The sequence below is a fragment of the Coffea eugenioides genome, chromosome 5 (assembly GCF_003713205.1).
Source record: "Coffea eugenioides isolate CCC68of chromosome 5, Ceug_1.0, whole genome shotgun sequence".
NCBI classification, from domain to species: domain Eukaryota; kingdom Viridiplantae; phylum Streptophyta; class Magnoliopsida; order Gentianales; family Rubiaceae; genus Coffea; species Coffea eugenioides.
Window position 1 is genome coordinate 46,202,139 of NC_040039.1, and position 27,395 is coordinate 46,229,533.

Consider the following 27,395-nt stretch of genomic DNA (forward strand, 5'->3'; position numbering starts at 1 on the left):
ATTAAGAATCCATCGAGGAACTACGTAGATTTTATACAACAAAAATTTATTTAGATAAGAAGGGTAAATGATTAAGTTTGAAGCTGTTTGGATTGTCATTTTTCTCTAAAAAAATTTTACGTTTTCGAGAACATATTTTTAATTATTTTTTTTATTTTACAGATATCAAATCGTTACGGTACATATTTTAATAAAATCTCTTGAAAATAACAATACAAACCAACTCAAATCCGTTTTTGTATAAAAACTCTCGAAATAACTTCTTTAATTCCCATAAAGATTAAAAAGTAGTAGCCCAAATGGTATCCGCATATTGAAACAGATTGGCCCTATGACACAAAAACAATAATAGCCCAATGTCCAAAATCATCATTCCACTCCTAACCTGATCCAGTCATTCAAAAGTCACAAACTAAAGAAAGAGTATCAAAACCGTACGAAGGTCAGCGCAGGTCTTTGGCTTAGCTAGCTTAGTTTAGTCTTCCCCAATCAACTAACTGTCCCAGGCTGTGTCCGGACCCTGCTAAGGAAAGCAACGGACAGTGACAGTTTTCGCACTTGTCACTCCCGCCATGGTCAGAGCAGCCTTGAATCCCCAAATAAAATAAAGCTCCAATTGCTTTTCCTTTCTTTATAAGATCCCTTCTTTTCTTCTCTTTCTCAGTGGGCAATGTCCTTTGCATAACTGTACAAGATTAATAATGAAGATTGCAATTGCACACACATTTCTGACTAAAAGCAAAGCACACATATGCACAAAAAGCACTTCCTCCCACTCCAGAAAAAGTACGTATGACCAATCAACCAAAGAAAAAAGGGGAAAAATCCCATCAAAATTCGTTTCTTGCTTCTTGAGAAACCGAAAGAAAAAGAAAAGCCACTATTTGCCATTGCCCTGCCTTTTCGCCAAAGTATCTAGTGCTCATATATATATATATACTTTCATGTTCATGTAGAGATGGGAATTTGCACTTTCTTGAGCATCACTCTAGTTATTGTTGCTCAGAATCTTCATCATCTCGATTATCATCATAATCATTTAGTGGTGATAGTGGTTGTGGTGGTGGAGTTATGGCGAGTTCGAGTGGGACGAGGAACGATGAAGTGGAAGGCGGGCGGCCTCGGAGGACTTACACTAGGCTTCCCACATATTTGGAACAAAATGACGCCGACAGAAACGTAGCCGACAGCGAGTTGGTGCCATCGTCCTTGGCCTCCATTGCTCCTACTCTCAGGGTCGCTAATGAGATTGAAAATGACAATCCCGGGATTGCCTTTCATTGTAAGTAACTTTGTTTCATGCTTCATTCTTCATACTTCATGCCCCACCAATATTGATTATACTAATGATATTGATAATTGCTGTCCACACTTTTATTCATTGATGATCAGGTCGCTTTTTGGTGCATAGTTTTGCTTTGTTTGTTTGATTAATGGAAATGTTAGTGCTCAGTTGTAATGCGTAGAATACAGCGGTCATAAAAGTGTACATAACTATAGGAAAGCAAAAGGGAGTACAATCCGTGGATTAGTTTTGGTTTAGTTAGTTGATTTGTTTTAGAATTAGATTGTTTTAATTAATTGGTTCTGTTGAGAAGGCTAAATGAAGTGACAATGAGCATGTTAATATGTTGATGTTTGTATAAGCCAGGTCAATTTCCTCAAATTCTCAGTATCTAACAAAATCCCCTTTTGAAGATGGTTTGAGAAAATTATAAGCATGACGTCCGATGATGCTTGACTTATTGTGAAATTTCTGTGCTCATTACTTACTTCCAGGATCAGTTATCTTTTACCTTTTAAAGGATTTTGCCGATCATGTTTTTGTTCATGCGTTGCTGATGTGATTAACTTCCTTTAATCAAAATAATAAACCTATATGTTGTTGATATGTTTTACTCAGCACATGGTGATTCATTCAACATGTCTGTGGTATCACCTATTACAATGAGACATGCTAAAAAGGCTACACAGAGATGCAATTTTATTCTTTTGTTAGACAGATTTGTTCATGTAATAACATTATGAAAGACAAAAGGAATGATTATGCACCTGAGGATCTTCAATTAACCCCTTATCATGAGTTAAGAAAGACTTTTGTACGATTGTGTTTAGGACTCTTGACTGGGCGGTGAAGCAACTAATCAGACATCATCTTCCTGAAGCAGGAATATTTTATAGAACCAACATTCACAAAACGTTAATTCAGGATTGGCTCAATCAAACTTGAATCACTCTTGTCTGAGCATTTTGAACTGCTGCTATAGAACTGATGATTTGGTCACTGTCTTTAAGCCTCCTTTTTAAGTTTTGTGCTTGTTAAAATTAAGGATGAAAGGCATCTGAAATGCCTTTTTAGAAAATAATTTGAGAAACAACGGTGCAATAGTGGTACCTCTTCCTATGGGGAATGGATAATGGATAGTCTACAAAAAACCAAAAGGTCATTCTTGTTACAACCTTAGTGGGTTTACCATAGTAGTTTTACTCTCAGAAAGGATGTTAGATGTGGAGAATAATGCTTTGGGCCTGTGCACCTCTGAAATGATATAGAGCAAACATTAATCTTTAGTGATTAATTTTGTTTTTTTGGTGGCGGCCTGTGCACCTCTGAAATGATATAGAGCAAACATTAATCTTCAGTGATTAATTTTGTTTTTTTGGTTGCATGCCTTCCTAAAATGTGTTGTCATTTAGCCCATGTAAAAGTTTCATAGAAGGCATTTTGCTTGTAAGTACATCTCATGAATCGCTTATTCCTCATCAATATGTTTTCAGTTTCTTATGATTCTATTTTGGGATCAGGCCGCTTCCGTGCATTCGAAAGAGCTCACAGGATGGATCCAAGTTCAACTGGCCGTGGTGTTCGTCAGTTTAAGACCTACCTGTTGCGCAAACTTGAAAGGGTAGACCTGATATTTTTGGACTTCTTTTATTATGCTAAGCGTGGTCTTTTTCTTCTTGGTGATCATTCACTAGACATATGCAATCTCATTGTGCTATTGAAGTATCCCAAGTGTTGGTGTCCTTCCTCCTCATGTTTCATTTGGCTTAAAATATTTTCTCAGTGGAAGTTACTTCTAAACTTTGACCACTAAATGCTTATTCAGCTGTCATGAAAAGTGTAATTGTCCTCAATCCTTTCCTATATGTCCACTTTTACATTCTGCTAGCTTCTCTCAGAATAAAAATGGCTATATGAAAATGCTTAGAAACTTTGTAATCTCAGCCTTTTTTTTGCTTCTTTTCTTTACCACTTCATTAGATCTTGAAGTACGACAATTGTTCTACCTGTGACATCGTTGAGGCTACTCCATGGCAGATTGGTTACAGTCAAAGGGTGCCAAACATTTGAGATTTGGATGATAGTCAAGTGTATGCAAATGTTGAGCTTGGGATGGAAGAAATAGAAGTTTGTTAGAATATTCTTAGATGCTTGATAAGGTTTTAGGAACAAATTTTCTGTTTTCCCAAATCTATCAAAATAGTTCTCGCAAAGTGAACTCCTTCTGATGAGACATGCACTGTAGAATAAGGTAGATGGTAGCTCGGAATAGACATCAGTAGGCATCCAAGATGCGGTGCTTCCATTAAGTTGAGCACTTAGCTATAGTAATTTACACTTCCTGACAAGAGGGATAACGTTGAAACTGGAGCACGTCTAAATTTTTATTGTTTTCAGGATGAAGAACAGGGTAGAGGACCAGAAACTGATCCCAGAAAAGTCCTAAGATATTACAAGAGCTACTATGAGCAAAACATTGAAGAGGGCCAGTATACAAAAAGACCGTGAGTAGTGATTAATTTTTATGGAACAAAAACATATATTCTCTTTGATACTTACTTATTTTATTAATTGCTCATGAATTCTTTGTTTATCCCTGCTCTTTGAAGAGAGGAGATGGCTAAGATGTGCCAGGTTGCAACTGTATTGTATGATGTGATCAAGGCAATGCTACCTTCTCACAGGATTGACCCTGAGGTATGATTTATGTAGTTTTGCAGCTCTTCGTGAGTTCAAAATAATGTTCAGCTTGTGGTTTGAGAGTTAATAAGAACTGTTTGAGGCTTGTAGATACACCGATACGCTGAAGAGGTTGAGAAGAAGAGAGAACAATATGAGCACTATAACATTCTTCCATTATATGCAGCTGGAATTAAACCAGCGGTTATGGAACTTCCTGAGGTTGTATTACAACAGTGCATGACGATCTTACTGTTAATAGTACCTTTTGACCAGCTCATTTTGAATGTATCTATCCGTGCTCTTTCTCTGTTAGCCATCGTAATAACTTTTCTTATTTGCTTCATTAGATTAATGCAGCACATCGAGCTTTACAGAATGTGGTTAATCTTCCTTCAATCCGGCTGCCAGAGAACAAGTATAAATCAGTCAACGATATTCTTGAATGGCTTTACCTCGTCTTTGGCTTTCAGGTAACTTCAAGAGCACACTTTAGACGACTCTTCCAGAATCAAGAATGCAATCACCAGGACCTGGTTTTTCATTTTGATGCTAAGTCCACTGCTTTATGGTGTTAAGTTACTTTCAGACTTCATTCCTTGTTTCTGGCTGTGATTGTGCTAATTTATTCAGAGCATGTTGTTTCCCAATCCAGAACAACAGAGCTGCTACCTTGCATATGATTATCTGGAGAAGTCATAGGTTTTTAGGATTTAATAAGCCAATGTCAGTAGCATATTCATCTCTGTTTCAATGAGTTTGGCTTTCCGATCTGGTAGTGAGGATCAATACTCGTAGGATTGTTCATTTCACTTTATCTCTCTCTGTGAAATTCTTATTTAACTTCCCTGTTGAGTTTGACATTCAATACTGGTCAGCTTATCTTTCTATGTTGTCTGACCGCATTTTGGGGAATGTAGAAGGGAAATGTAGCAAATCAACGAGAACACTTGATATTATTGCTTGCAAATATGGACATACGAGATAGGGTGGATGACCATTATGAGCAGGTAAGACTTAGTTGTTGCTTCATAAGCATCAATTTGAACAAGTTTATAGAAGCAGGGAGAAACTATTTCCTTCTCTGTTTTTCCCTTTCAACTTTCATTTTCATGCTTTGATGGTTCAAACAAAAATTGTTGCAGTTGGCTGATAACTCAGTCCAGAGACTACTGGATAAAATCTTCAAAAATTATGAGTCGTGGTGCAAATACTTACACTGTACCTCTAATCTCGTGTAAGCTGCTAGTTGTAGCTAAACGAAGCGGATACTAGATCCTGCAAATTCAATATGGTCTGCCACAGTTCATTTTTTGACCTTTACTTTGTTCCTATCGCAGATTTCCACATGGTTCAAACAAGCAACAGTTGCAGCTGCTATACATTGGACTTTATCTTCTTATCTGGGGTGAAGCTTCGAATATTCGTTTCATGCCAGAGTGCCTCTGTTATATTTTCCACAAAGTATGTTTTTTGTTTTTTGCATATATTACCCGGAGTTGTATGTATATGACTTTTTTCTTCTTAGAATTATTTTGCCTTTTCTTTAGTTTCCTCTCTTATTTAATTTCTTCTTTCCATTGTTCTTCTCATCAAAATGATAGTTAACGAAACTTGACATCCTATTTCATTTACTAAACTTCTCCAGTATAGTTCAGTTTCTGATAATTGTAGCTTCACCCCATTATTTGATGCTGCAAAATTATCGAACTTCTTTGTCAGTGTAGGCATGACTCTTCTTGTTATCAAATTCAGTAGTGTTAATCTTTGTAATAGATTTCTCTGTTAAGAGGAAATCATCATTTCTTTCTTGGTATTTTACTGCTTGTTTTCTAACCATCAATCTGGCTTCACAAAGTATATGGACCTATTAAACCAGTAGGGTGTGTTTCTGGTTGGGTCTGCTTGGATGCCACTGGACAAGGGTGACCATTAAGATCAATTCATCCTGTTGCTGCAAAAGTTGGTTTCTATGGATACTAGGTGTAGTACAGTATCTTGATCGTTAAACCAAGAATCTTCAGTAATTGGAATTTGTTAGTCGAATTTCTTTTTAATGATTGCATCAGAACATGGATGTCAGAAATTGGAATGAAGTTGATGAACTATTGTGGTAAATGATTGCAGTTATATACAAAGTTTCAGTTTCAGTCTTTCATCTTGTTTTTGGTTGGAAAATCTTACTAGTTACAGCAGAATCAGTCATTAATTCTGCTGGTTGCTTACTTTTGTCTCTTTTTATGGTCCTAATTTCTTGTTTTCTGAGAGTAAAGATGGCAAATGAGCTACAAGGAATTTTATTCGATGATACTCACACTGTCACTGGAGATGCATATCAATTAGCATCACGTAGTGAGGAGCATTTCCTGCAGGAGGTTATAACTCCTTTATATGATGTCCTGCGGAAGGTGATTAACAGAAAATGCTACCTTTTCTTTGATTTATGTATTAGCATGCTTTATCACCTAACGGAAATATCTTCACTGGAAAAGGAAGTCAGGAGAAACAGAACTGGAAAAGCAAGTCATTCAGTGTGGAGAAACTATGATGACCTAAATGAGTACTTTTGGTAATTTCTTTTACTAGGAGGATTGATCTTGAGCTTCATGTAAACTCTTGTTGTTTGATTTGTAAATTGGCCTTCCTTTCTTTTTTAGGTCAGGAAAATGCTTTAAGTTAGGATGGCCAATGGATAAAAACTCACATTTTTTTGTGCATTCGGATGATAAACAGCCAGAAAATGTGGTATGTCTATATACATGGTATGGTGTTTTTGACATAGTATTTCTTCTCTTCACACCTTTTCTATTGTTACTGAGTGAGCATCTACTTGTAGAGTGGTGGTCACCATGTTGGAGCAAGAAAAAGAAAGCCCAAGACGAATTTTGTTGAAGTCCGAACATTTTGGCACCTTTACAGAAGTTTTGATCGACTGTGGATCTTTTTTATTTTGGCTCTCCAGGTACTGCCGAGTGCCATAAATATGATTTAAGTAACTTGAATAATACTTTGGGTAAATGTTTTTTGGCCATTCCATCTTCTCAAAGTCATCAGCATAACAAATGAAAGAAGATGACACGAGAGAAAAACAAATACTCATTGTGAGGCAGAATTGGAAAAAACAATCTTGAATAAATAATTATAAATGTATATGGACCTATTAAACCCCTTATAATGTTTGAGAGATAATACTCATGGAAGCACTTCATAGCTACTCCTAAAGCTACCGTATCTTCTGGTTGAAATTGTATTGTCACCTTGGCAGGTAGACTCGATGACTGATAATACTTAAATTACTATTTCTGATGATATTGGCAAGCCATTTGATATATAGGACACAGTACGGTCAGAGGGCATCTAGCAATATGATTTGATGATGCTGCAACATTAGAATGGTAGCTCTGACAATCTATTAAACGTCCATAGATGGGACAGGGTCATCTTCCAACAAGCCTGTAGGAATCTTCCTGGTTTTATAAGCTAAGCAAAATATATTGAGATGAGGAAGAAAGAGAAGCAAAATAAAGATACGGAGATATTTTGGGAATAAAAATGCACAGAATAAGAGATTCATGAATTGATGTCTTAGTAATGTAGTGGAGAAAAGCATTAAAACTCCTTTAGTTTTGACAGTTTTCTTCTTATATTAGCTGACTCTTTTATCCTTCTTGTTTTGCTTTTAATTATGGTTTCAGGCAATGATTATTGTTGCATGGCATGGGGACGGGTCCTTAGCTGGAATTTTTGATGCAGATGTGATAAGGAGCGTTTTGAGCATTTTCATTACCGCTGCTGTTCTAAATTTTCTGCGAGGTATCAGCTAAAACTTACTCAGTACTTGTGTTTGCCTATGTCTTATATCACAATTTCAATTTGGTGATACTCTTCTTGTTTTCTTCTTACCATTGGAAGCGTTAAAGATTTTCTTCTTTATGAGTGTATAATGCCTCATTCCTCTTGAGCATGGATAACATCATTTTGTTTTCTTTCTGCCATTATTACTGCAGCAACTCTGGATATAGTTCTTAGCTTGCGTGCATGGAGGAGCTTGAAATGTAACCAGATATTTCGCTACCTCCTGAAATTTGCAGTTGCAGCTTTCTGGGTTGTAGTCATGCCAGTTGCATACTCTAGATCTGTTGAGAATCCAACTGGACTTGTCAGGTTTTTTAGTAATCTTGGAGGATCTTGGCTCTACCAGTCACTCTATAACTATTGTGTTGCAATCTACTTAATACCAAACATATTGGCTGCTGTCCTATTTCTGGTTCCTTATTTGCGGAGAACCCTGGAGCGTTCGAATAGTTATGTCATTATCCTTCTAATGTGGTGGGCTCAAGTAAGAACACACAGCTCTTTTTGCTTCTAGTGAATGTAGTTTCAATATGTATGGTTTTCATATGTGGCAACTTTGACTTCCAGCCAAAGCTATATGTTGGAAGAGGCATGCATGAAGACGTGTTCTCGCTTCTGAAGTAAGATATAAGATTCTTCTATTTTTTCATATATACATACCATCATGTAAAATGTGTACTAATTTTATACCACAGCAGCAAGGATACGCATGTCTTACTGCTTCCTACTTTTTTTTTTTTTTTTTTTAATCATGCTGTTGTTTGGATAAAGATTGGGGGTTGGGGAAGGGTGTGTGTAATCATTACTTCTCTCTAACCAAAAAATGAATATTTTCTTCCTCCACTCAGGTACACATTTTTCTGGATAATGTTAGTGATAAGCAAGTTAGCATTCAGCTACTATGTTGAGGTGATAATATCCGCTTCGCTAGTTATTCCTTTTTTTGACAAGCAATACTCATTATTTACTACCATAACCTGTATACAGTGAATATAGCATGAATATTTATAACTTCTCTTAGAAAACCGTTGGCATATACCTTGATGTGGAGATTTACCTAGGGGGCCAACATATGAACCAACGATGCAATTTTTTTTTTAATCTTTCCAAATTGGTTTTTAGTTTCAAAAGCTATTCTATTCCTTTCTGGCTAGTCTTCAGCACACTCAAGAAGCTAGTTGCCAAGCTTCTTGTCACTCTGATTCTTCCAAACTAGTTCTCCAGCACCTGAGTAGGTTCATTGCCTCACTTGGCTTCAGAAGAAGTAGATCTAAAAATTAGACCTGTCAGCTGCTTTATGATGGTAGACTAATAGATGGTCTGTATCTTCTCCAAGCATTTTAGACCAACCCCAACTGATTGGAATTGCTTTCCTTTTTCTCAAGTTCTTGGCCATATGTATGGCATACTTTGCTGCAGTTCTGCAGACAGATTTGCAGGGAAGGATTTCCTCCCTTCATTCCACTAAACTTCTCAACTGGACTTAACTGAGACACTGTCCACCTTAATCTCTTTCAGCTCCATATATAATTCCCCGTTATGTATACTGAGCTTCATTGAGAAGGCCAACTGAGCCTGAAAACTACTCCTTTCTCAATCTTGTAATGCCCATCTGAACACCACACTCTGTCCAACTGTTGCTGCTTTGTTGTTCAATTATCAACCCTGGCTACCTTGTTACAGACAATTCTGCAAAGATTTGGAAGTGGTAGTTCAGACTTTATTGTCATCACTGCACATCCTTAGCAAACCTTATTGTAGCCCTACGCCTTACCATCAACTTGACGTCAGTCAGCTGTGAAATTTCCTATTGCTTATGTTACTCATCCAAAACTGCAACAAGTTTCAGTTGTTCTCCATCCTAATTGAGTGCCTTATCTTTCTGTGACCATTTTTTTCCATCAATCCTCTTGTTCTTTGGAAAATTTCCATGGAAGTTATGTAGAAGTTGAATTTTTTAAGTACTTGCCTAAATGTTATCATTGTTTTGGAGTTGTTCAGGGGGCACTTAGTTTTTATCAATAGTCATGATGAACAACGAAGGATTTGTGATGTGAGGATCATGGTTTGCTGAACTATGGATACCAATTTTGATGCACTAACAATTTATGTTAGAATATAAAAAGGCATCTGACTCAACTGGATAGGTGTGAAGATTGGACACCATTTATCACCTTCACACTTAGATGAATTAAGGTTGAGGCTCTAAATTTACATTATCTTTGGAGCAACCTAACCAATTGTCGAAAAGACATCTATTATCCAGCAAGTCTTTAGAAACTAAAAGGAGATGGAAGTGTTTATTGGCACTTCAAAATGTTCCATATAACCTTCTGGATTTGCAGTTATGTCAAATTGCTCAAGTCTGACTTTACTCCATTGTTTTGTTCATTTTTGGTAGATTTTGCCACTGGTTGAACCAACTAAGGTCATAATGGATCTGAGAGTTGGTAATTATGAATGGCATGAGTTCTTCCCGCATGGTAATGTCTTTGTGGCCTTTTTAGCTACTCTGTACTTTGCTTTTCATTCTCAGGTGCAATTTTGTGAACTGGGAATTGGACATGATGCAGGTAATTATAATATCGGTGTTGTGATTGCTATCTGGGCTCCAATCATCCTGGTAGGTGCATAGGAGGATCATTTATCAGGAGGAAAGCTATTCTAGCATCTATAAATCATTAACAAAATTGATTGGTTCGTAGGTTTATCTCATGGATACACAAATTTGGTATGCTATATTCTATACAATTATTGGCGGTATATATGGAGTGTTCAGCCACCTTGGCGAGGTAAGTGCTATTTCTTGCTTACTTATTCCTCCTTTATATCCCTTGGTGGCACTATAATCTTGCTGTTTCCATCCTCTAAAAATACTTTTTTCAATTCTTAGATAAGGACATTGGGAATGTTAAGGTCAAGATTTGAAGCTATTCCTTCTGCTTTCATTGACTGTCTTGTGCCATCTTCAGAAGAGGAAATCAAACAACGTAAGCAGGTAGTTCACTTTCTCCTGACACTGTCCTTCATATTTCATGGTAGGCTTCAAATGGTGTAAATTGTTAAATACAGTGACAAGCATTTTTTCCCTTTGTTGCATCAAATTTTTGGGTTTAACATTTTCCTTTCCTTTCCTTTCCTTTCACTATTACAATTAGCCATCTGTTTCAATTTGATTGAGGCCCAATGGGTTCTGACAGGAAACTTCATTGGATAGAAAGAGTGTTTCAAAATTTTCTCAGGTGTGGAATGAGTTCATACTATCGATGCGAATGGAGGATTTGATCACCAACAGGTTTGGACTTGTTCTATAAGGTTCTTCATTTTCAATATTGCACATCATTTGCTTTTTACTCAAGTTCATCACCTATTTTTTAATCAATTCCAGGACTATCCATCTGCTTTCTCTGGCTTCTTGTCATTAGATATGCATCACATAAAGTCATCTGAATAAGGTTTTAGGAATAAATGATTTCTGTTTAAAATTCAAATTGTCAGGGAGAGAGATTTGCTGCTTGTACCATATGTGGCAAGTGACATCTCTGTGATCCAGTGGCCGCCTTTCTTGCTTGCTAGTAAGGTGAATAGTTGATGGTTACTGCATTTCATTTTGATAATACAATTCATGTATTTGGAAATCTCACATTTTTACCTATACATGTTAGATTCCGATAGCGCTAGACATGGCAAAAGATTATAAAGGAAAGGATGATATTGACCTGTTCAACAAGATTGCCAGTGATGACTTTATGCGTTCAGCTGTCACTGAATGCTATCAGACACTCGGATATATATTAGAGAGCCTTTTCAGAGAGAGCGAGGATAAACAGTATGGCACATTATTGGGATTTGAATGCTGAAAAGCTAGATCCATCTTTTCTTTCATGATAAGAGGCAGTATTTTTCATTTGCCTCGCGTTCATAATGCTTGTGACTCTTAGAGCTTCTTTTCTTATTACAGGATCATTACTCGGATACGTGAAGAGGTAGATGATAGCATGGAGGGAGGGAGATTTTTGAGCGAGTTCCAAATGAGTGGGCTGCCTTTTCTCAATGATAAGCTAGAGAAATTATTATTTCTTTTGGTGAGTTTAGCATTGTAGTTTTTCTGTTCCCTCAGCATTCAAATCTATTACCAGCAAAGCAATACATTAGGATGTTATCCTTATGCTTCTACTAATATGTTTTGCAGACAACAGATCATGAGGACGGGGAGCTATATAAATCCCAGGTTATCAATGTTGTTCAGGATATTGTGGAGATTATCACTCATGACATTATGTATAAGGGACATGAGTAAGCATGTTATCAGTAAATATGGGTTCTTAGTTGCCATATTTTGTATTTAACTATGTCTGCATTTGAGAAGTGCCCCTTATTCTTGATATGCTCTGGGTTTGTTTTTGTCTAGGATCGTAAGTAGAGGTCCACCAGGGAACCAGAATGAGAGAAAAGAGCAGAGGTTTGAAAACATGAACTTTGAGCTCACTGGGCACAGAGGTTGGAGAGAAAAGGTTTTTGGCAGTCAGTCTTTTGCTTCTGTTATAGTTTCCTTTTCTTCTATTGATCCTATTTATACTTAGGCTTCTACTTCATCTACATCCTTCTTCTGTGCATAGGCTGTCAGGCTTCATTTACTTCTGACTGTGAAGGAGTCTGCAATAAATGTGCCTACGAATTTGGAAGCTCGTCGTCGAATCACTTTCTTTGCAAACTCCCTTTTTATGAACATGCCAAGTGCTCCAAAAGTTCGCAACATGCTCTCTTTTAGGTTAGTTTTAGTTAAAGTTGTTTTGAAATACTTGCTTTTATGGTGACAATATCTGTCACTTTTATTGATTGTGAGTTCTCTTTGGTTAACGTCCTGAATAATAGCTGTCAGAGCGGCAAAATTGTCTCCATCTAAGAAAATCGAATTAAATTGTAAAGAAATAAAGAAAATGTAGCTTTACCCCTTTATATTGTAGATAGCAGAAGATATAAAATACAGGTTTTTGAAATAAGAAAAAAAAAACTGAAAATCTTCCCACTCTTATGAATGAAGTTTGTCTACAGTCTGTGCCATATTATCAACGACGTTGCCCTTTTCAATAGAAGGGAACGGTGAAGGTGTTTCGAACATTGAACCTGCGGGAAAAATGTGTCCTATGTTGCCTTACTGTCTCGAAATAAAAGGGACATTTTTCCTTGAAAGAGATCTTATAACCATCAAGAAGAGAGAAAAGCTGTAGTGTGATTACTTCTGCAGTGTAAACAATAATTTCTTATCAATTTGATATACGACTGGTAGCTTTTTACACTGCAAGAATACTACCTTGTGCAGCACTTATCAAAGTCACCAACCGCTTAAGTGTTTCTCTACTGACCCAAAAGCCTGCCAAAAACACATGTAAAGGACTAACTACAAGTATTTATGTAAAGCTTAAATGTGTGACTGGATGGATGCCTGTGGGCCAAGCAGTAGTTGCTTCCAGCTGGTAAAGTATTTATGAGAGTCAAAATATGTACGTGGGACTTTTCCAGAGTTCTGGAATGTTGATCCTCCAACTTTCAACACATCTCTGCAGTCATAGTGGGTCGACCTTAGTTGTTGAGACAAAGTATGGCTAACTGTTGTTGCAACTGCTTACAAATCATCCTAGGATCACAAATGTGAAACATGAACAGAAAATCAAGGGAATTATGCTTTTCATTTGTAGCTTTTTGGCTTTCCTCTTTGCCAGTTTTAGCTTTAATTTGGGATGGGAGTTTCATGGCAGAGATAGATACTTTAAGATTTAACCTTAAATCTTGTAAATGAGATTCAGAAAGACAATGAGCATTAAACTACCCCAAGTAAACAAGGGAGACTGAGTCTTTATAAATTATAACCATAGATGCAGATGGTTTCTGACTTGTTTCTCAAACCAAAACTAGGGTAAGCAATCTGTGGCTTATTAAGTGGGCAAAGTGCTACAAGGGCAATCGTAAGATGATGGAAAAGTTTGACACGAATTATGTGCAGCATGACTTTGTAGGCAGCATTTACATATTTTTTTTAGACCAAGCGTACTGGAAATCTGACATGGGAAACTTTTGAACAAGATCCCCCTGGTGATGCTGTAGAGTTTAGATTAGAGTTCCTGATTTGGACTACTGAAACAGCTTCCTGTTGATGAGAATATTTTAAAATGACTTTGTTGTATTTTGTGGCTTAAGAAAATATAGGATTTTAAAGAGTGAAGACATAACAACTATATAGGGACTTTTCTTTCCATCCAGAAATCCTCGCATCATTTGCTGATTTACTTCTGGGTCATCACAGATGATTACCCCATGCATGTCACTTTTGGTGTATTGGAGATTGGAGCACTCTCTGACCCAAGTTCTCTCTTGTTATTCAGCATCTTGACTCCATATTATAGGGAAGATGTTTTCTATTCAGAAGAGGAGCTTAACCAGGAAAATGAAGATGGAATCTCAATTTTATTTTACCTTCAGAAAATATATCCTGGTAAGTTACAGTTTGACAGCAATAAAGTGCAGAAAAATTATTGGTTAAACAGACATTTTCATCAATTCATGTTGCATCTTCACAGATGAATGGAGAAATTTTGAAGAAAGAGTCAAAGATTCAGGGTGGGGATATACTGAGAAAGACAGACCAGAATTGATACGCCAGTGGGTATCTTATCGCGGGCAGACGCTATCCAGAACAGGTTCATAAATAGAGAACTCTTGCGTTACTTTCTCTTTCTTTCAGGGATATGATTATGTATTTCTTTATCATGCCAACTTGTTTCTCTCCATCTGGGGCCAGTCAGAGGGATGATGTACCACAGGGAAGCTCTAGAGCTCCAATGTTTTCTGGATGAGGCTAATGAGAATGGTTGGTGCTTCAGGAATCATGTTTCAAACGCTGGTTCATGTTACTGTGTGCTCATATTTGTGTAACACACTCATAAAACATAATGCTCGTTTCACTTGCAGAAATATTTGCCAGTTATCGTGCAGTTGTGCGCCATGAATCTCAAAGGAAGCTTAAGAGGCGTTCACAAGCTTTGGCAGATTTGAAGTTTACCTATGTTGTGTCTTGTCAAATCTATGGTGCTCAGAAGAAATCCAGTGAAAGTCGAGATCGTAGTTGTTATGTTAACATTCTCAATCTCATGTTGACGTAAGTGTTCAAGGTCTAAATTTAAATGCCTTATAACTGCAAATAATGGTTAAAATATTGACAGAAGTGTCCAAACTACTACAGGTATCCATCTCTTCGTGTTGCTTATATAGATGAAGTAGAGGACACAGTTGCTGGGAAATCTGTCAAGCATTATTATTCTGTTCTTGTTAAGGGAGGGAATAAGTTGGATGAGGTATGAAGTCTAACTATGCCAAATTGCAAAATAAAACACAGTTATTTAAAAGTTATGGTTAAGTTTTTATAGGATTATGAATTATTATATCTTCATTTTTTTTTGTGAATTATTATATCACTGGGTTCCAATAGACAAATGCTCACCTTTTGTCATTATCAAGGAATATCTTCTTAATTTCATCGTCTATTGGAACATCAGGAAATCTACCGTATTAAACTTCCTGGGCCTCCAACAGAAATTGGTGAAGGGAAACCTGAAAATCAAAATCATGCCATTATATTTACCCGTGGAGAAGCCTTGCAGACTATAGACATGAATCAGGTAGGTTCCCCATTTTTCCTTTATTTATATAAAGTGCCAAATTGCTTACTGTTTTCCTGTAGGACAACTATTTTGAGGAAGCATTCAAAATGAGAAATGTATTGGAGGAACTTCAAAAGATTCATCACGGACAACGAACACCAACAATATTGGGACTGAGGGAGCATATATTTACTGGAAGGTTGGCGTGCATTTTTGGCACCAAAGTTTGTCTTAATCTGAATATGTATTCGATTATAGATTGTTATATACTCACATTGGCTCTTCCCAATTTGCAGTGTTTCTTCACTTGCTTGGTTCATGTCCAATCAGGAAACAAGTTTTGTGACTATTGGACAGCGAATTTTGGCTAACCCTCTCAGGTAATGTTTCTTTGAAACCTCTTATTGCTTTAGTCCTCGGAAAAAGGATGTACCACGTCCAGTATGAACTAGGTCAAATGCTTCTGTCAATGTCTGCATATCAAAAAAAATCACAAGAAGGCGGTCTGAATCTGGTTTTGGTTTTTGCTGCGGATTCATCGGACGAATAAGTGGCCACATAATCTCAATTCACTAGGGATATGATTTGCAGTGCCTATTTCATGTATTTCTGCTTAGTAACTGAAGTGTAGTTCTGCTGTTTAATTTGATTCTTGTTTCCTGTCCAGTACACAAATTCTATTGCTTAAATGCTTCAGTGGGATTTTGGTGTGTATATGTACCAGGAGAATTTTAGGATTATCATTTCCACAACCATATGGAGGTTAAATAGATGCACAGAGTGTAACGTTGCAATGAATTCTTTATAGAATATTGTTTCATATTTTATAGCTCCCTCAACTTTTAATTTCTTGAAAGTTGGCAAATCTTAGATATCTACGATCTAATCTACTTGTTTCATAGGCCAGCTCTATTCTATTTGTAAAGTTATATATTAGTCAATTAGCTTATGAGAAAATGTGATATTTCTGGCAACAGAAAGTGCAACAAATCTAATGTAAAATGGCATTAAGTGATTAAAGTAAGTTGATTGACAGTATCTGAGCGTTGTTGCTTTCAGTTGATGTGATTACGTTTTATGTCTCACAGGGTACGGTTCCACTACGGACATCCTGATATTTTCGATAGAATCTTTCATATAACCAGGGGTGGCATAAGCAAGGCATCAAAAATTATTAACTTGAGCGAAGATATATTTGCAGGTTGTTTTTATTCTTTAAGACTAACCGTATGATAAGCATTATTGGCCAACTGAATGGGTTGATTGCTTCAGGTTACAATTCAACTCTGAGAGGGGGATATGTAACGCATCATGAATACATTCAGGTGGGGAAAGGGCGTGATGTGGGGATGAATCAGATATCTCAATTTGAGGCAAAGGTTGCAAATGGAAATGGAGAACAGACGCTCAGTCGTGATGTTTATCGGCTTGGACGTGGATTCGACTTCTTTAGGATGTTGTCATTCTACTTCACTACTGTTGGCTTTTACTTAAGTAGCATGGTAAGTAATAGCTGTCTCAATTGCACTACTTTTCTTCTTTAATATCTAAAAATATACAGTAAATCTTTAGATTCTGACAATATAAAATTTTTAAATCTGGAAAAGTAACTGTTGTAATTTCAGGAGCTAATTTGCTGTAAATTATGCTTCTTTCCTTTAGGGTGTGGCATATATGAATTAAGTACGGTGTTTATATGGACGTCGCATATCAACTGATAAAGAAACAAAACAGAAAAAAAAAATCCATAAAGAAAAGATCACTATGAAAAAGCTTGTCCAGCAGGACCTCTACGTCAATTTGGATGATTGCAAATTTAGTCTGTGAGGTGTTCTATGCATCAGTCAAGAAATTAACAACCAAATATTGCTTTTCACACATTGTTCAGCTCATAAAGTTAATCTGACAAGAGCATTAATAAGACTCAATATTTAGCTAGTTGCTTCGTGAAAAATGTTACAATGATTCCTCTTCCTCACACGTCCTTCCATTAAATGGCAAGATCAGCATATGATGATGGTTGTTTACTTCCAATTTGCTGCTTTTGTTTCTTGAAAACTTTTTTTTTTCTTCAATCAACTAGTCTTACTAAGCTTTTTCATTGCTTTACAAATTAAGCTTGATCCTTTACTTCTTGAACTTGCTCATTTCAAGAATTTTTTGTTCTACATTTTACTTTATAGTTTTCTTCATGCTGAATACTTAGGTTGTGAGTAGATCTTTGATTAAAAGTTTATCTGTTTTCCAGGTAACTGTGCTCACTGTATACATATTTCTATATGGGCGTTTATACATGGTGCTTAGTGGGTTGGAAAGACGTATTTTGGAAGATCCAACTGTTCGCCAGAGCAAAGGACTGGAAGAGGCTTTGGCTACACAGTCTGTGTTTCAGCTTGGTTTGTTACTAGTGCTGCCCATGGTTATGGAAATTGGCCTGGAACGAGGATTTCGTAATGCCCTGGGTGATTTTATAATCATGCAGCTTCAACTCTCGTCCGTGTTCTTCACATTTCATCTTGGAACAAAAGCACATTATTTTGGTAGAACAATTTTGCATGGAGGTTCTAAGTACCGGGCTACTGGTCGAGGTTTTGTAGTTTTTCATGCAAAGTTTGCTGAAAACTACAGAATGTATTCTCGCAGTCACTTTGTGAAAGGCCTAGAATTGTTGATATTACTGATTGTTTATGAGGTCTATGGGAAATCATATCGCAATTCAACTCTATATTTGTTTGTTACATTTTCAATGTGGTTCGTTGTTGGTTCCTGGTTGTTTGCCCCTTTTGTGTTCAATCCATCTGGGTTCGATTGGGTGAAAACTGTGGATGATTGGACAGACTGGAAAAGGTGGATGGGAAATCGTGGTGGCATTGCAATATCACCAGATAAAAGTTGGGAAGCATGGTGGGATGGAGAACAGGAGCCCTTAAAATCCACAAATATAAGGGGCAGAGTGATTGAAATAATCCTTGCACTTCGCTTTTTCATATACCAATATGGAATTGTTTATCACCTTGATATATCTCATGGAAGCACGAGCTTTCTGGTGAAAATTCTCTGCTTTTTTTTTATCTCACCTCTGTACTCTATATGTCACACCACCTTACAATTTTCTGAAAATGATGTTTTCAGGTTTATGGACTGTCTTGGTTTGTCATGGCAACTGTACTCCTTGCTTTAAAGGTTCGCATCAATTTTCAGAGCTTTGCTAAATAGATGAATCTAATTATGTCTACAGATACTTTTAATACTGTCTGATCAGTTAAGGCTTATTGACAGTCAGACCTTGCCATTTCACACAATCCCATGGCATCATTTCTCCTTATTATACTGTTCCTTTTTGACATAAAACTTTCTTTATCTTTTTGGATCACATTTTAACCGTCCATATGTACGCAACCACAAAAATGCATGTATAATCCTGAGTGCTATCACCTTAGCCTTTATGGACGAGGAGCATGCACTTTTTAAGGTTGCTTGAAACTTATTGTTCGTTTCATCTATTAGTCATTTGGGCAGCTCTTAGTTTCTTTTGGCGTAATCTTCTTTGAGCAGATGGTATCGGTGGGCAGACGAAAATTTGGCACAGACTTTCAGCTCATGTTCAGGATCTTGAAAGCTCTATTGTTCCTTGGATTTGTATCAGTTATGACTGTCTTATTTGTCGTCTGTGGCCTCTCCATAAGAGACCTATTTGCTGCTATTCTTGCCTTCGCGCCTACAGGCTGGGCCATCCTTCTAGTAAGTTCAGTTCTTTTTTGCTTTTAGGTACTTTTGCAGAAAATTCTGTAGAGATACAAGTATAAGGTTGGTTTCTTGTAGCTATCAAACCTGACCTGCATAGTTAGTGATATTCCAAGAACACAAGCATTAGACAATATTTGCTCGCAACCTTTCAATTTATGAATTCGGTCAGTCTTTACTTATTGAATATGCTGTCACGTCATTCGTTGTGATCTAACGCCTTGGGTTCTCCTTTAAGATCGCTCAAGCAATCAGGCCCTGTTTAAAAGGAATAGGCTTTTGGGATTCAGTGATGGAGCTGGCTAGAGCATATGAATGCATTATGGGCCTCGTTTTATTCGCGCCGGTTGCTGTATTGTCCTGGTTCCCTTTCGTATCAGAGTTCCAAACACGGCTGCTCTTCAACCAAGCATTTAGCAGGGGGCTTCAAATTTCAATGATTCTTGCAGGAAGGAAAGAAAGAGCATTATCCACTTGAATACTACTTACTATGTTTCACTTGCTATCGTTTCGAATTCTTGTCCCACTTTTCATATCAAGCTTATGGATTAGAAGATCCTGTACTCCATTACTACAGAAGATGAATGAAACATTCTCAAATTTCATTAAGATCTCTGGTTGAGAGTAGGCACTGTCATATTCTTTCGGATGAGAAATACATCGTCCATGCAGTAGCTAAAAGCTGTTATTACTTCTGAACAGAGAATTTTACCTGCATATCTGGTAAGCTATTCCTAAGCTGATGTATCCGAGAATATACTACTTTCCACTTTCCATGGTATCCCATATCCAAACTCTTTAGAGAAAATTCAGACTCGAAAACATTCTTACATATGTGCTTGTCGTTCCAAGGTTTATACTACAACTTTTGCCCCCTGTTCGTACCTCATAGCATCCCTGGTCATAACATTAGAAGAAACGTTTAAACGCATGCAGACATCCATCCATGCATAGACCTTTTTTACCTGTTCCAAGGTCTTTTGCGTTGCGTTGATCCTTATTCCTCAAATCAACCCTGATAAGATTATTGGTGTTGTATGCCTTGGAGAAAAAGGAAAACCCTAAATACAATTCGGATTCATTTTGCCATCTTTGCTTGAATCAAGGCGCTGATACATTGCTGCAACACATTAGCAGCATATGTAATAATCTACTGGTTAACATGGTCGGTTTGTTATTATCAGAATCAACTAAAACAACTAGTATGATCACTCCTAAAGTGCTAGTTATTTGGTGCTCATTGTTTGCTAGTCTGAGACCAGACCAAGTTTTTCACCACTATTGGCTTCAAAGTGAAGCGGATCGCACACAGCCGCGCACGACCGCGAGGTGTTGGCTCGTAGGATAACAAGCAGCCCGTGACAGACAAGAGGAATAAAGGCGTGCTTCATTCTTTTTCACCACTATCATGCCAAACTAGCGAGGAAGGCTTCAGACAATACATTATATATATTATAAGAGAAAGCAAGCAGGACTGTGAATCAAGAATGAGTCTAAATCCTAGTATGAATCAAGAATGAGTCTAAACCCCTTTTTTTTTTTTGCTTTTTCTTTGTTTTCAAATGTTAGTACAAAATCCACCACAAAATAAGAGCACTTATTCTTCTTTATTGTAACTATATATTATTAGGATGTGTAATATTGGGATTTGGGATAATGCACATTTATTTATGCATAGTTTACATACTTCACATTTGGTAATTTAGTGAGACTGCCAATTTAGCTTTAACGTCTCAAAAGAAAATACTAACACTCGGGACTTAACCACCACTCATTACCTAAAACCTTCTTAAACACACAAGTAATTTTTGGTAATTACTAGTAATTATAAATAATAGTCAATAAAACCCATTTTCCTCCTTCAGTAAAATAAAACACTTCTTCCTCAGCAAACAAAAATGAATAAATGACAAAACTTTACATAACGGAGATGGACTCCCCTTACTTGTACTATAAACTTCCCAGACCACCATCACCATCCGGTCCACCACCAAGTTCCACCGCTCAAATTGCTCCCTTTTGGCTTTGAAAACCCAGATCAGGCATGGCCTCTCCGGCCATCCAAAGATCCCCACTTCAACGGCTCTCCACTTTCAAAGACACCCCTCCACCAGTCACCACCACCGCCACCCCAACACCGCACAGCACCACCCCAACCCCACTGTCCCCTGCCCCTTCCGCTCTCGACTCCTTCTCCTCTGACCCCATTTTCTCCTCCTTCCTCTCCTCAGATTTTGATTCCACCCGCTTCTCCTCCGCCGCCCTCTCCTCCGGCTCTGCCGCCTCCCGCATTGAAAAGCTCCAAGAAGGCCTCCGCCTCCTCGACTCTCAGCTCCGCCATGATGTCCTCTCCCGCCACCAAGACCTCCTCCAACAGCTCTCCTCAATTAAAGCCGCTGATTCCGCTCTGTCCTCTCTCCGGTCGTCTGTCTCCTCTCTCCAATCCTCCGTCAAGAAAATTCGGTCCGAGTTATCCGAACCCCACCGGCTAATTTCGACAAAAACCCTTCAACTTTCCAACATTCATTCAACTGCTGAGCTGCTCCAATCTACAATTAGAACTCTCAGGCTATCGAGAAAGCTCCGGGATTTATTTGATTCGGCCCCGGATCCTGAAAAGCTCGATCTTTCGAAGGCGGCCCAGCTGCATTTTGAGATATTAAGTATGTATAATGAATCCCATTTGTCTGGGATCGATGTTGTGGACTCTGAGCTGAAATGGGTCTCGGAAATTGGGCAGAAATTGCGAGCTGAGGGAATGAGAGTGCTCGAAAGAGGGCTTGAAGGGTTAAATCAGGCGGAGGTGGGGGCAGGTTTGCAGGTGTTTTATAATATGGGAGAGTTGAGAGGGACTGTGGATGGATTGGTGAGCAAGTATAAGGCAATGGGAACTAAGAGTGTGAATGTGGCATTAGATATGAAGGCGATATCAGGTGGCGGCAGTGGAGGTGGTGGATTTGCAGGGCCGGGAGGGGTGCAGAGGAGTGGAACACCTCAGATTGGCGGTGGAGCTAAAGCAAAGGAGGCTCTTTGGCAGAGGATGAATGTTTGTATGGATCAGTTGCATTCTATTGTCGTTGCTGTTTGGCATTTGCAGAGAGTTTTGTCGAAGAAAAGGGACCCCTTTACGCATGTTTTACTCCTTGATGTGGTCTTGCAGGTAGTCAATTGTGGATAATGTTCTTTTCAAGGATTCATTTGTACCAGTTATGTTGTCCTCTTCAATTGTTAAAGTTAGATAATTGCTGCTTGTCCTACATATTAAATTGTTTATGGACATTATGTTGTTTGTTGAGCTTTACATGCATAGTATTCTAGCTGTTCAACTTAATTGGTAGTGTGAACTCTTAAGATTTATGAGTAATGGTTTTAGCAAGGTTGCAGTAATGGGAATCTAATATGCAAAATAGTACATGTATAGTCCATAAATTCACGATGAAGGGACCAATGAAAACGAGTTCTTGGAGGAAGGGGGTGAACAGAAGTGGTATTTGACTTAGGGATGTAAAACATGAGATTGGCCAGTACCTGGTATTCATCAATTTGTTGCTTCTGCTTACTATTGAGGATATCTAGGCTAACCAGTAGAAAGTTGAATCAGAGATAGGTGACAGATTATGACTGAATAATAAGTTTAAATAATGTTTAATGTTGGGAAGATGCCTCATATATCAATATGCAAAACAGGATGTGAATGTGGTTGTATAATAGCTTGAAATGGCACCCTGGAAAATAGGTTACTAGGTTTAGAATTTAAGAAGATATCATGCTAAGAAGCCACGTTATGTAAAGTTGAGATGGAGATCTTCATCTGGTCAGATGCACGAGGAAAGGTGAAAAGAAAGGATAACCATTATAAAATAGTTGCTTTGTCATTATTCTCATTTGTGCTTGGTTGTTGATTTTCAGTCATAAGAAACAAGAAATGCAGGGGTTTCTAAGTTGATACTTTTGCCATTCATGTTTCGTGGCCTAATTTTGTCTTGTCTTGCATAGGTAGTCACAGAATGTAGTGCACTTTAAAATAAAAAAAAAAAAAAAGAGTCTGATAGACTTAAGAAGAATGTGATCTATAACTGCCTGAGGCCTTCTTTGGTTTCAGTGGTTTTCTACTACTTTTTCACAATTTATGGGTCCTTAAAGCATGCTGATTTGCATAGTGACTGTTTTGATTTTTTTTTCCCAAATGAAAGTATCTTGCATTATGTTAATATCCAGTGGAACAGTCATAGATCTTAAGGTTGGAGAATTTGTTTCACTTGGTAGTTTCTAATATTTTTGCTTGAATTGATGCAAATGGTTATTTATCTGAAACATACTGTAGGTGTAGGTGTGCCTAAAAATTCTTATCACTTGCATATCGCAAAATGAGGATAAACAGTTGTAGCTTAGGTAGAATCTTAAATTCTTTTCTCGGTACTTTTTGCATAACTTTAGCCTTTACCTATATCATTCCATGGATGTTTACTTTGGTTCTTGTTCCTTAGGTAGGGGATCCTACGTTAACAGATCATATTTGGGAGGCACTAGTTAAGTCTTTTGCCAGCCAAATGAAGTCTATTTTTACTGCATCAAGCTTTGTGAAAGAGATCTTCACTGTTGGGTATCCAAAGCTCTTTGCCATGATAGAAAATCTACTTGAAAGAATTGCACGTGATACAGATGTCAAGGGAGTTCCACCAGCTCTCACTCAGGAAGGAAAGGATCAGATGATATCTGCCATTGAAACCTTTCAGACAGCATTTTTAGCCCTCTGCCTCAGTCGCCTCTCAGATCTCGTTAATTCAGTCTTTCCAATGTCTAGCCGTGGAACTATTCCATCCAGAGAACATATGCTGAGGATTGTATCACGAATACAAGAGGAGATTGAAGGAGTACAACTGGATCCGCGTCTGACTCTTCTTGTCTCGCGTGTGATCACTAAAGTACTACATCTGCTTGCTGAAAGAGCTGAGTACCAGGTACTTCACATTTCAATAGAAGTTGTACTAGGGCATCTTAAGATAGCAGTCGTGCGGCAGATCTTTTTGCAATTTTTTATATAAAAATAGGATTGCTTTCTCTTAATCTCTTTCCATTTCTTTCTTTTCTATATCCCCTTTTGACGTGGGTTCCAACTTCCAAGTGGTTCAATCTGTGCTGGCTTACATTTTTGTATGAAGTCCAGCAGTTTAATCCACATTATCTCATACTTGTTTTTGGTGTGCATTTTTTAAATTAAAAACAAATTCATGGACCTGATAACCTTTTTATTTATTTTTAAGATCTTATACTGGGGATTGTTAATTTGGATGTTTCAGAACTGTATAACTGTGTTGTGAACATGTTATCCTATCCTAAGCTGCTGAACCAGTTGTCAACTGATCTAGCATGGCCCATTCTGCCACCTTACCTCTCTTATTGATAGTTTTTGTAATAAAGTCAAAAAAGATTAGGAGTTGACTTAACTCTTCGGACACACGAAAAGCTTCCAAAAAACTTAACAGTGCATGCTTCTCCAACTGTAGTTTAGGAAGGATTAGGTGTTGTAGGCTGCTTTGAGTGCAGTGAGACTGTATCCCTGAGTTAATTCATTTTTTCCAGGTTGCGTAGCAACACCCTTGTTGAGGTGAGCTTACCTTTGTTATGATCATAGGTTTGTGTCAAAATATTGTATTTTTATATGTGGTGCAATTGATTCTTCTTAGAAGGATTTGCAACTTCTTGTAAGGATTGTGCACTATATTTAATGGCTCTATTCTGAGTATATGGCGAGCCAGCTGTCCTTTCTTTTAACCACTATAAATTTGTAACCTCTACTTCATTTTGCATTCTTGTGTTAATAATTCCATCATTATGCATGGCAGATATCAACAGGTCCTGAAGCACGCCAGATAATGGGACCTGCAACTGTGGCGCAGCAGAAGAACTTCACACTATGTCAACACCTGCAAGAAATTTATACACGTCTATTTTCCCTAATGGGAGGATTGCCTGCTATCGCCGTTGAAATTATGTCTCCTGCACTTGACGCTATATATCGTGTTGCATGTGATTCAGTGACATCCTTATTCCAAGCCATGCGAGAACGCCTAGAGTCCTGTATTTTGCAAATTCATGAGCAGAATTTTGCTACACTTGGCATGGATGCTGCTATGGATAACAATGCATCACCATACATGGAAGAGTTGCAGAAGAGCATCCTTCACTTCCGTGCTGAATTTTTATCTCGGCTGTTGCCTAGATCGGCGAGTGCTGCCTCAGTGGGGACTGAGTTTATATGCACTGGGCTTGTCAGGAACCTGGCTTCTCGGGTTTTGATATTTTTCATTCGACATGCCTCACTGGTTAGACCACTTTCTGAATCTGGCAAGTTGAGGATGGCTAGGGACATGGCAGAGCTTGAGTTAGCAGTAAGCCAAAATTTGTTCCCGGTAGAACAGCTTGGGGCACCATATCGAGCACTTCGAGCATTCCGACCTGTTATTTTCTTGGAAACTTCTCAACTGGAGGCATCGCCACTTCTTCAAGATCTACCACTGAGTGTCACACTGCACCATCTTTACTCACGAGGACCAGAAGAGCTACAATCACCTATGCAAAGAAACAGACTCACACCTCAAAAGTATTCATTATGGCTGGATGAGAAAGGGGAGGATCAGATCTGGAAAGGAATCAAAGCTACTCTAGATGATTATGCTGCAAAGGTAAGAGCCAGAGGAGACAAGGAATTCAGTCCTGTGTACCCTTTGATGCTGAAACTGGGATCATCTTTATCCGCAAATGAGTCATGACCTTGAATAACATGGAGTAAATCTTTGACCAGTTGCCTTCTCCACAAGTTTTTGCTTAAAGAATATCGTTACAGATGCTATGCAGATATACCTCGCCCTCTTTTTATATGAATTACCATTTGTACAAGCCATTAAAATTATAGAAGGAGACACCTCTTGTTTTGTTTCCCTATGTTTCTCTAAATTGATATTGTAGAATGGTAGAATAACCAGACACTACAAATTCTTATAATCGTTAGATATGTACTCTTAACTGTTTCACCTCGTATGTTTGTTAATAGGGGTCTCTATATCTGTATAAAGCTGAATACGTGCATTTTACTCGTACAAATCCAGTTTTTGACATAATGAACAGTTGCCACGATACTTTCATGATAAACAGCTATTTTCAGTGTAGTATTTGATTACAAGTTTTAAGTTATTCTTACTTTCTTCATCGTTTGGAGTATACTCCGGTATGTTGTTATTCTTCTGGCTATGGCCTCTCCTGAAAAGCAGTCTGGTGAGTAGAAACATTTTGCTTCCTTCTGTCGTGGAATGTGGGCATATTAACTGCCTGAAGCTAATAATTGGTGAAGATAAGCCCTACAGAAGTGCCAAGAATTTGCTAGTCCTTTTCCATGGCACATGAAGTATTCGTTTTATGTGACCTAGAGATAATTTTAAGGGCAGGTTTTGAAGTTACAGCATTTGTCTTGCGGCCTTCGATTTTTTTATTCCAGATGTCCTTGTCATGGCATTTTTGTAAACAATTTCCTCAGCATTGTCGAAGTTTAGAGTGGAGCAGCGTTCCCTTCTCATCCGCAAAAGGTCCAATCGATAGTTTACTGGAAAGGTGTTCTTGACTAAACATATAGATTTTAATAAGCCATCTACTCTTTTATTCAAGTGTTCCTGGCGTTCACTACCTATAAAAATCTTACAGAAATAGATATAAATTGCTTTTGAATTTCATGAAATGACTTATGCTCGACAGTGGATTCTCCAGAATTTCAGGAGAATAGGTTGTAGGTGACGACTTCTTGCACTGAATCTTTGTTGCTTGGGGGTAATCCAACATGAACAATTCTCAATCCTTGAAGTTGACTATGGACACTATGCATCTAAAGCAGCAACACCTGATATATGCTTTTACTTTTGAGGCAGTCTGAAATTCTGAAAAACTCTGACATGGAAGTTAGATGGAGAGCTAAACCCTATTGAATTGTATCTATCGAAAAAACTAGACTAGTGACTGATGAATATCTAGTCTTCATCTTTGTGTTCCGTTTGCCAGGTACAAGGATTGAACAACCCTGCCTTGAGTTTGTATTTTGTAGGCTCCACATTTTTTCTGCAAGGAACGAGTATAACTTTCCTGGAATCTGAGCAATCTGGAACCTGGCAAGTATCTAACTGCAA

At 37.8% G+C, this 27,395-nt stretch overlaps 2 protein-coding genes across 2 annotated transcripts; both read left to right on the forward strand.

Moving 5' to 3' along the window:
• Positions 1–986: 986 nt before the first annotated feature.
• Positions 987–19,959, forward strand: LOC113770105 (callose synthase 7). The gene is made up of 42 exons (XM_027314466.1): positions 987–1,282; positions 2,806–2,906; positions 3,683–3,789; positions 3,895–3,982; positions 4,076–4,186; positions 4,315–4,437; positions 4,885–4,974; positions 5,110–5,201; positions 5,305–5,428; positions 6,238–6,372; positions 6,457–6,533; positions 6,622–6,709; positions 6,801–6,926; positions 7,660–7,777; positions 7,972–8,303; positions 8,387–8,439; positions 8,668–8,728; positions 10,221–10,302; positions 10,393–10,442; positions 10,525–10,611; positions 10,713–10,817; positions 11,020–11,114; positions 11,318–11,399; positions 11,485–11,648; positions 11,781–11,904; positions 12,012–12,115; positions 12,231–12,333; positions 12,439–12,590; positions 14,203–14,312; positions 14,398–14,517; positions 14,619–14,687; positions 14,789–14,975; positions 15,060–15,171; positions 15,373–15,495; positions 15,558–15,676; positions 15,774–15,857; positions 16,566–16,678; positions 16,750–16,979; positions 17,726–18,523; positions 18,610–18,660; positions 19,033–19,218; positions 19,460–19,959. Exons 1-42 carry the CDS (start codon positions 1,072–1,074, stop codon positions 19,697–19,699), a joined length of 5,727 nt encoding a protein of 1,908 aa, XP_027170267.1. The 5' UTR covers positions 987–1,071; the 3' UTR covers positions 19,700–19,959.
• A 1,203-nt stretch (positions 19,960–21,162) lies between these two features.
• On the forward strand, positions 21,163–26,348 carry LOC113770446 (conserved oligomeric Golgi complex subunit 5). The gene is made up of 3 exons (XM_027314899.1): positions 21,163–22,381; positions 23,709–24,182; positions 25,068–26,348. Exons 1-3 carry the CDS (start codon positions 21,266–21,268, stop codon positions 25,992–25,994), a joined length of 2,517 nt encoding a protein of 838 aa, XP_027170700.1. The 5' UTR covers positions 21,163–21,265; the 3' UTR covers positions 25,995–26,348.
• Positions 26,349–27,395: the final 1,047 nt, after the last annotated feature.

Coding starts and splice junctions, on each gene's coding strand:
- LOC113770105 (XM_027314466.1), top strand. CDS start 1,072: ATGGCGAGTTCGAGTGGGACGAGGAACGATGAAGTGGAAGGCGGGCGG. Junction 7,778..7,971: donor TGTTCTAAATTTTCTGCGAG/GTATCAGCTAAA, acceptor TTATTACTGCAG/CAACTCTGGATATAGTTCTT. Junction 14,313..14,397: donor CCTTCAGAAAATATATCCTG/GTAAGTTACAGT, acceptor GCATCTTCACAG/ATGAATGGAGAAATTTTGAA.
- LOC113770446 (XM_027314899.1), top strand. CDS start 21,266: ATGGCCTCTCCGGCCATCCAAAGATCCCCACTTCAACGGCTCTCCACT. Junction 22,382..23,708: donor TCCTTGATGTGGTCTTGCAG/GTAGTCAATTGT, acceptor CTTGTTCCTTAG/GTAGGGGATCCTACGTTAAC. Junction 24,183..25,067: donor CTGAAAGAGCTGAGTACCAG/GTACTTCACATT, acceptor TATGCATGGCAG/ATATCAACAGGTCCTGAAGC.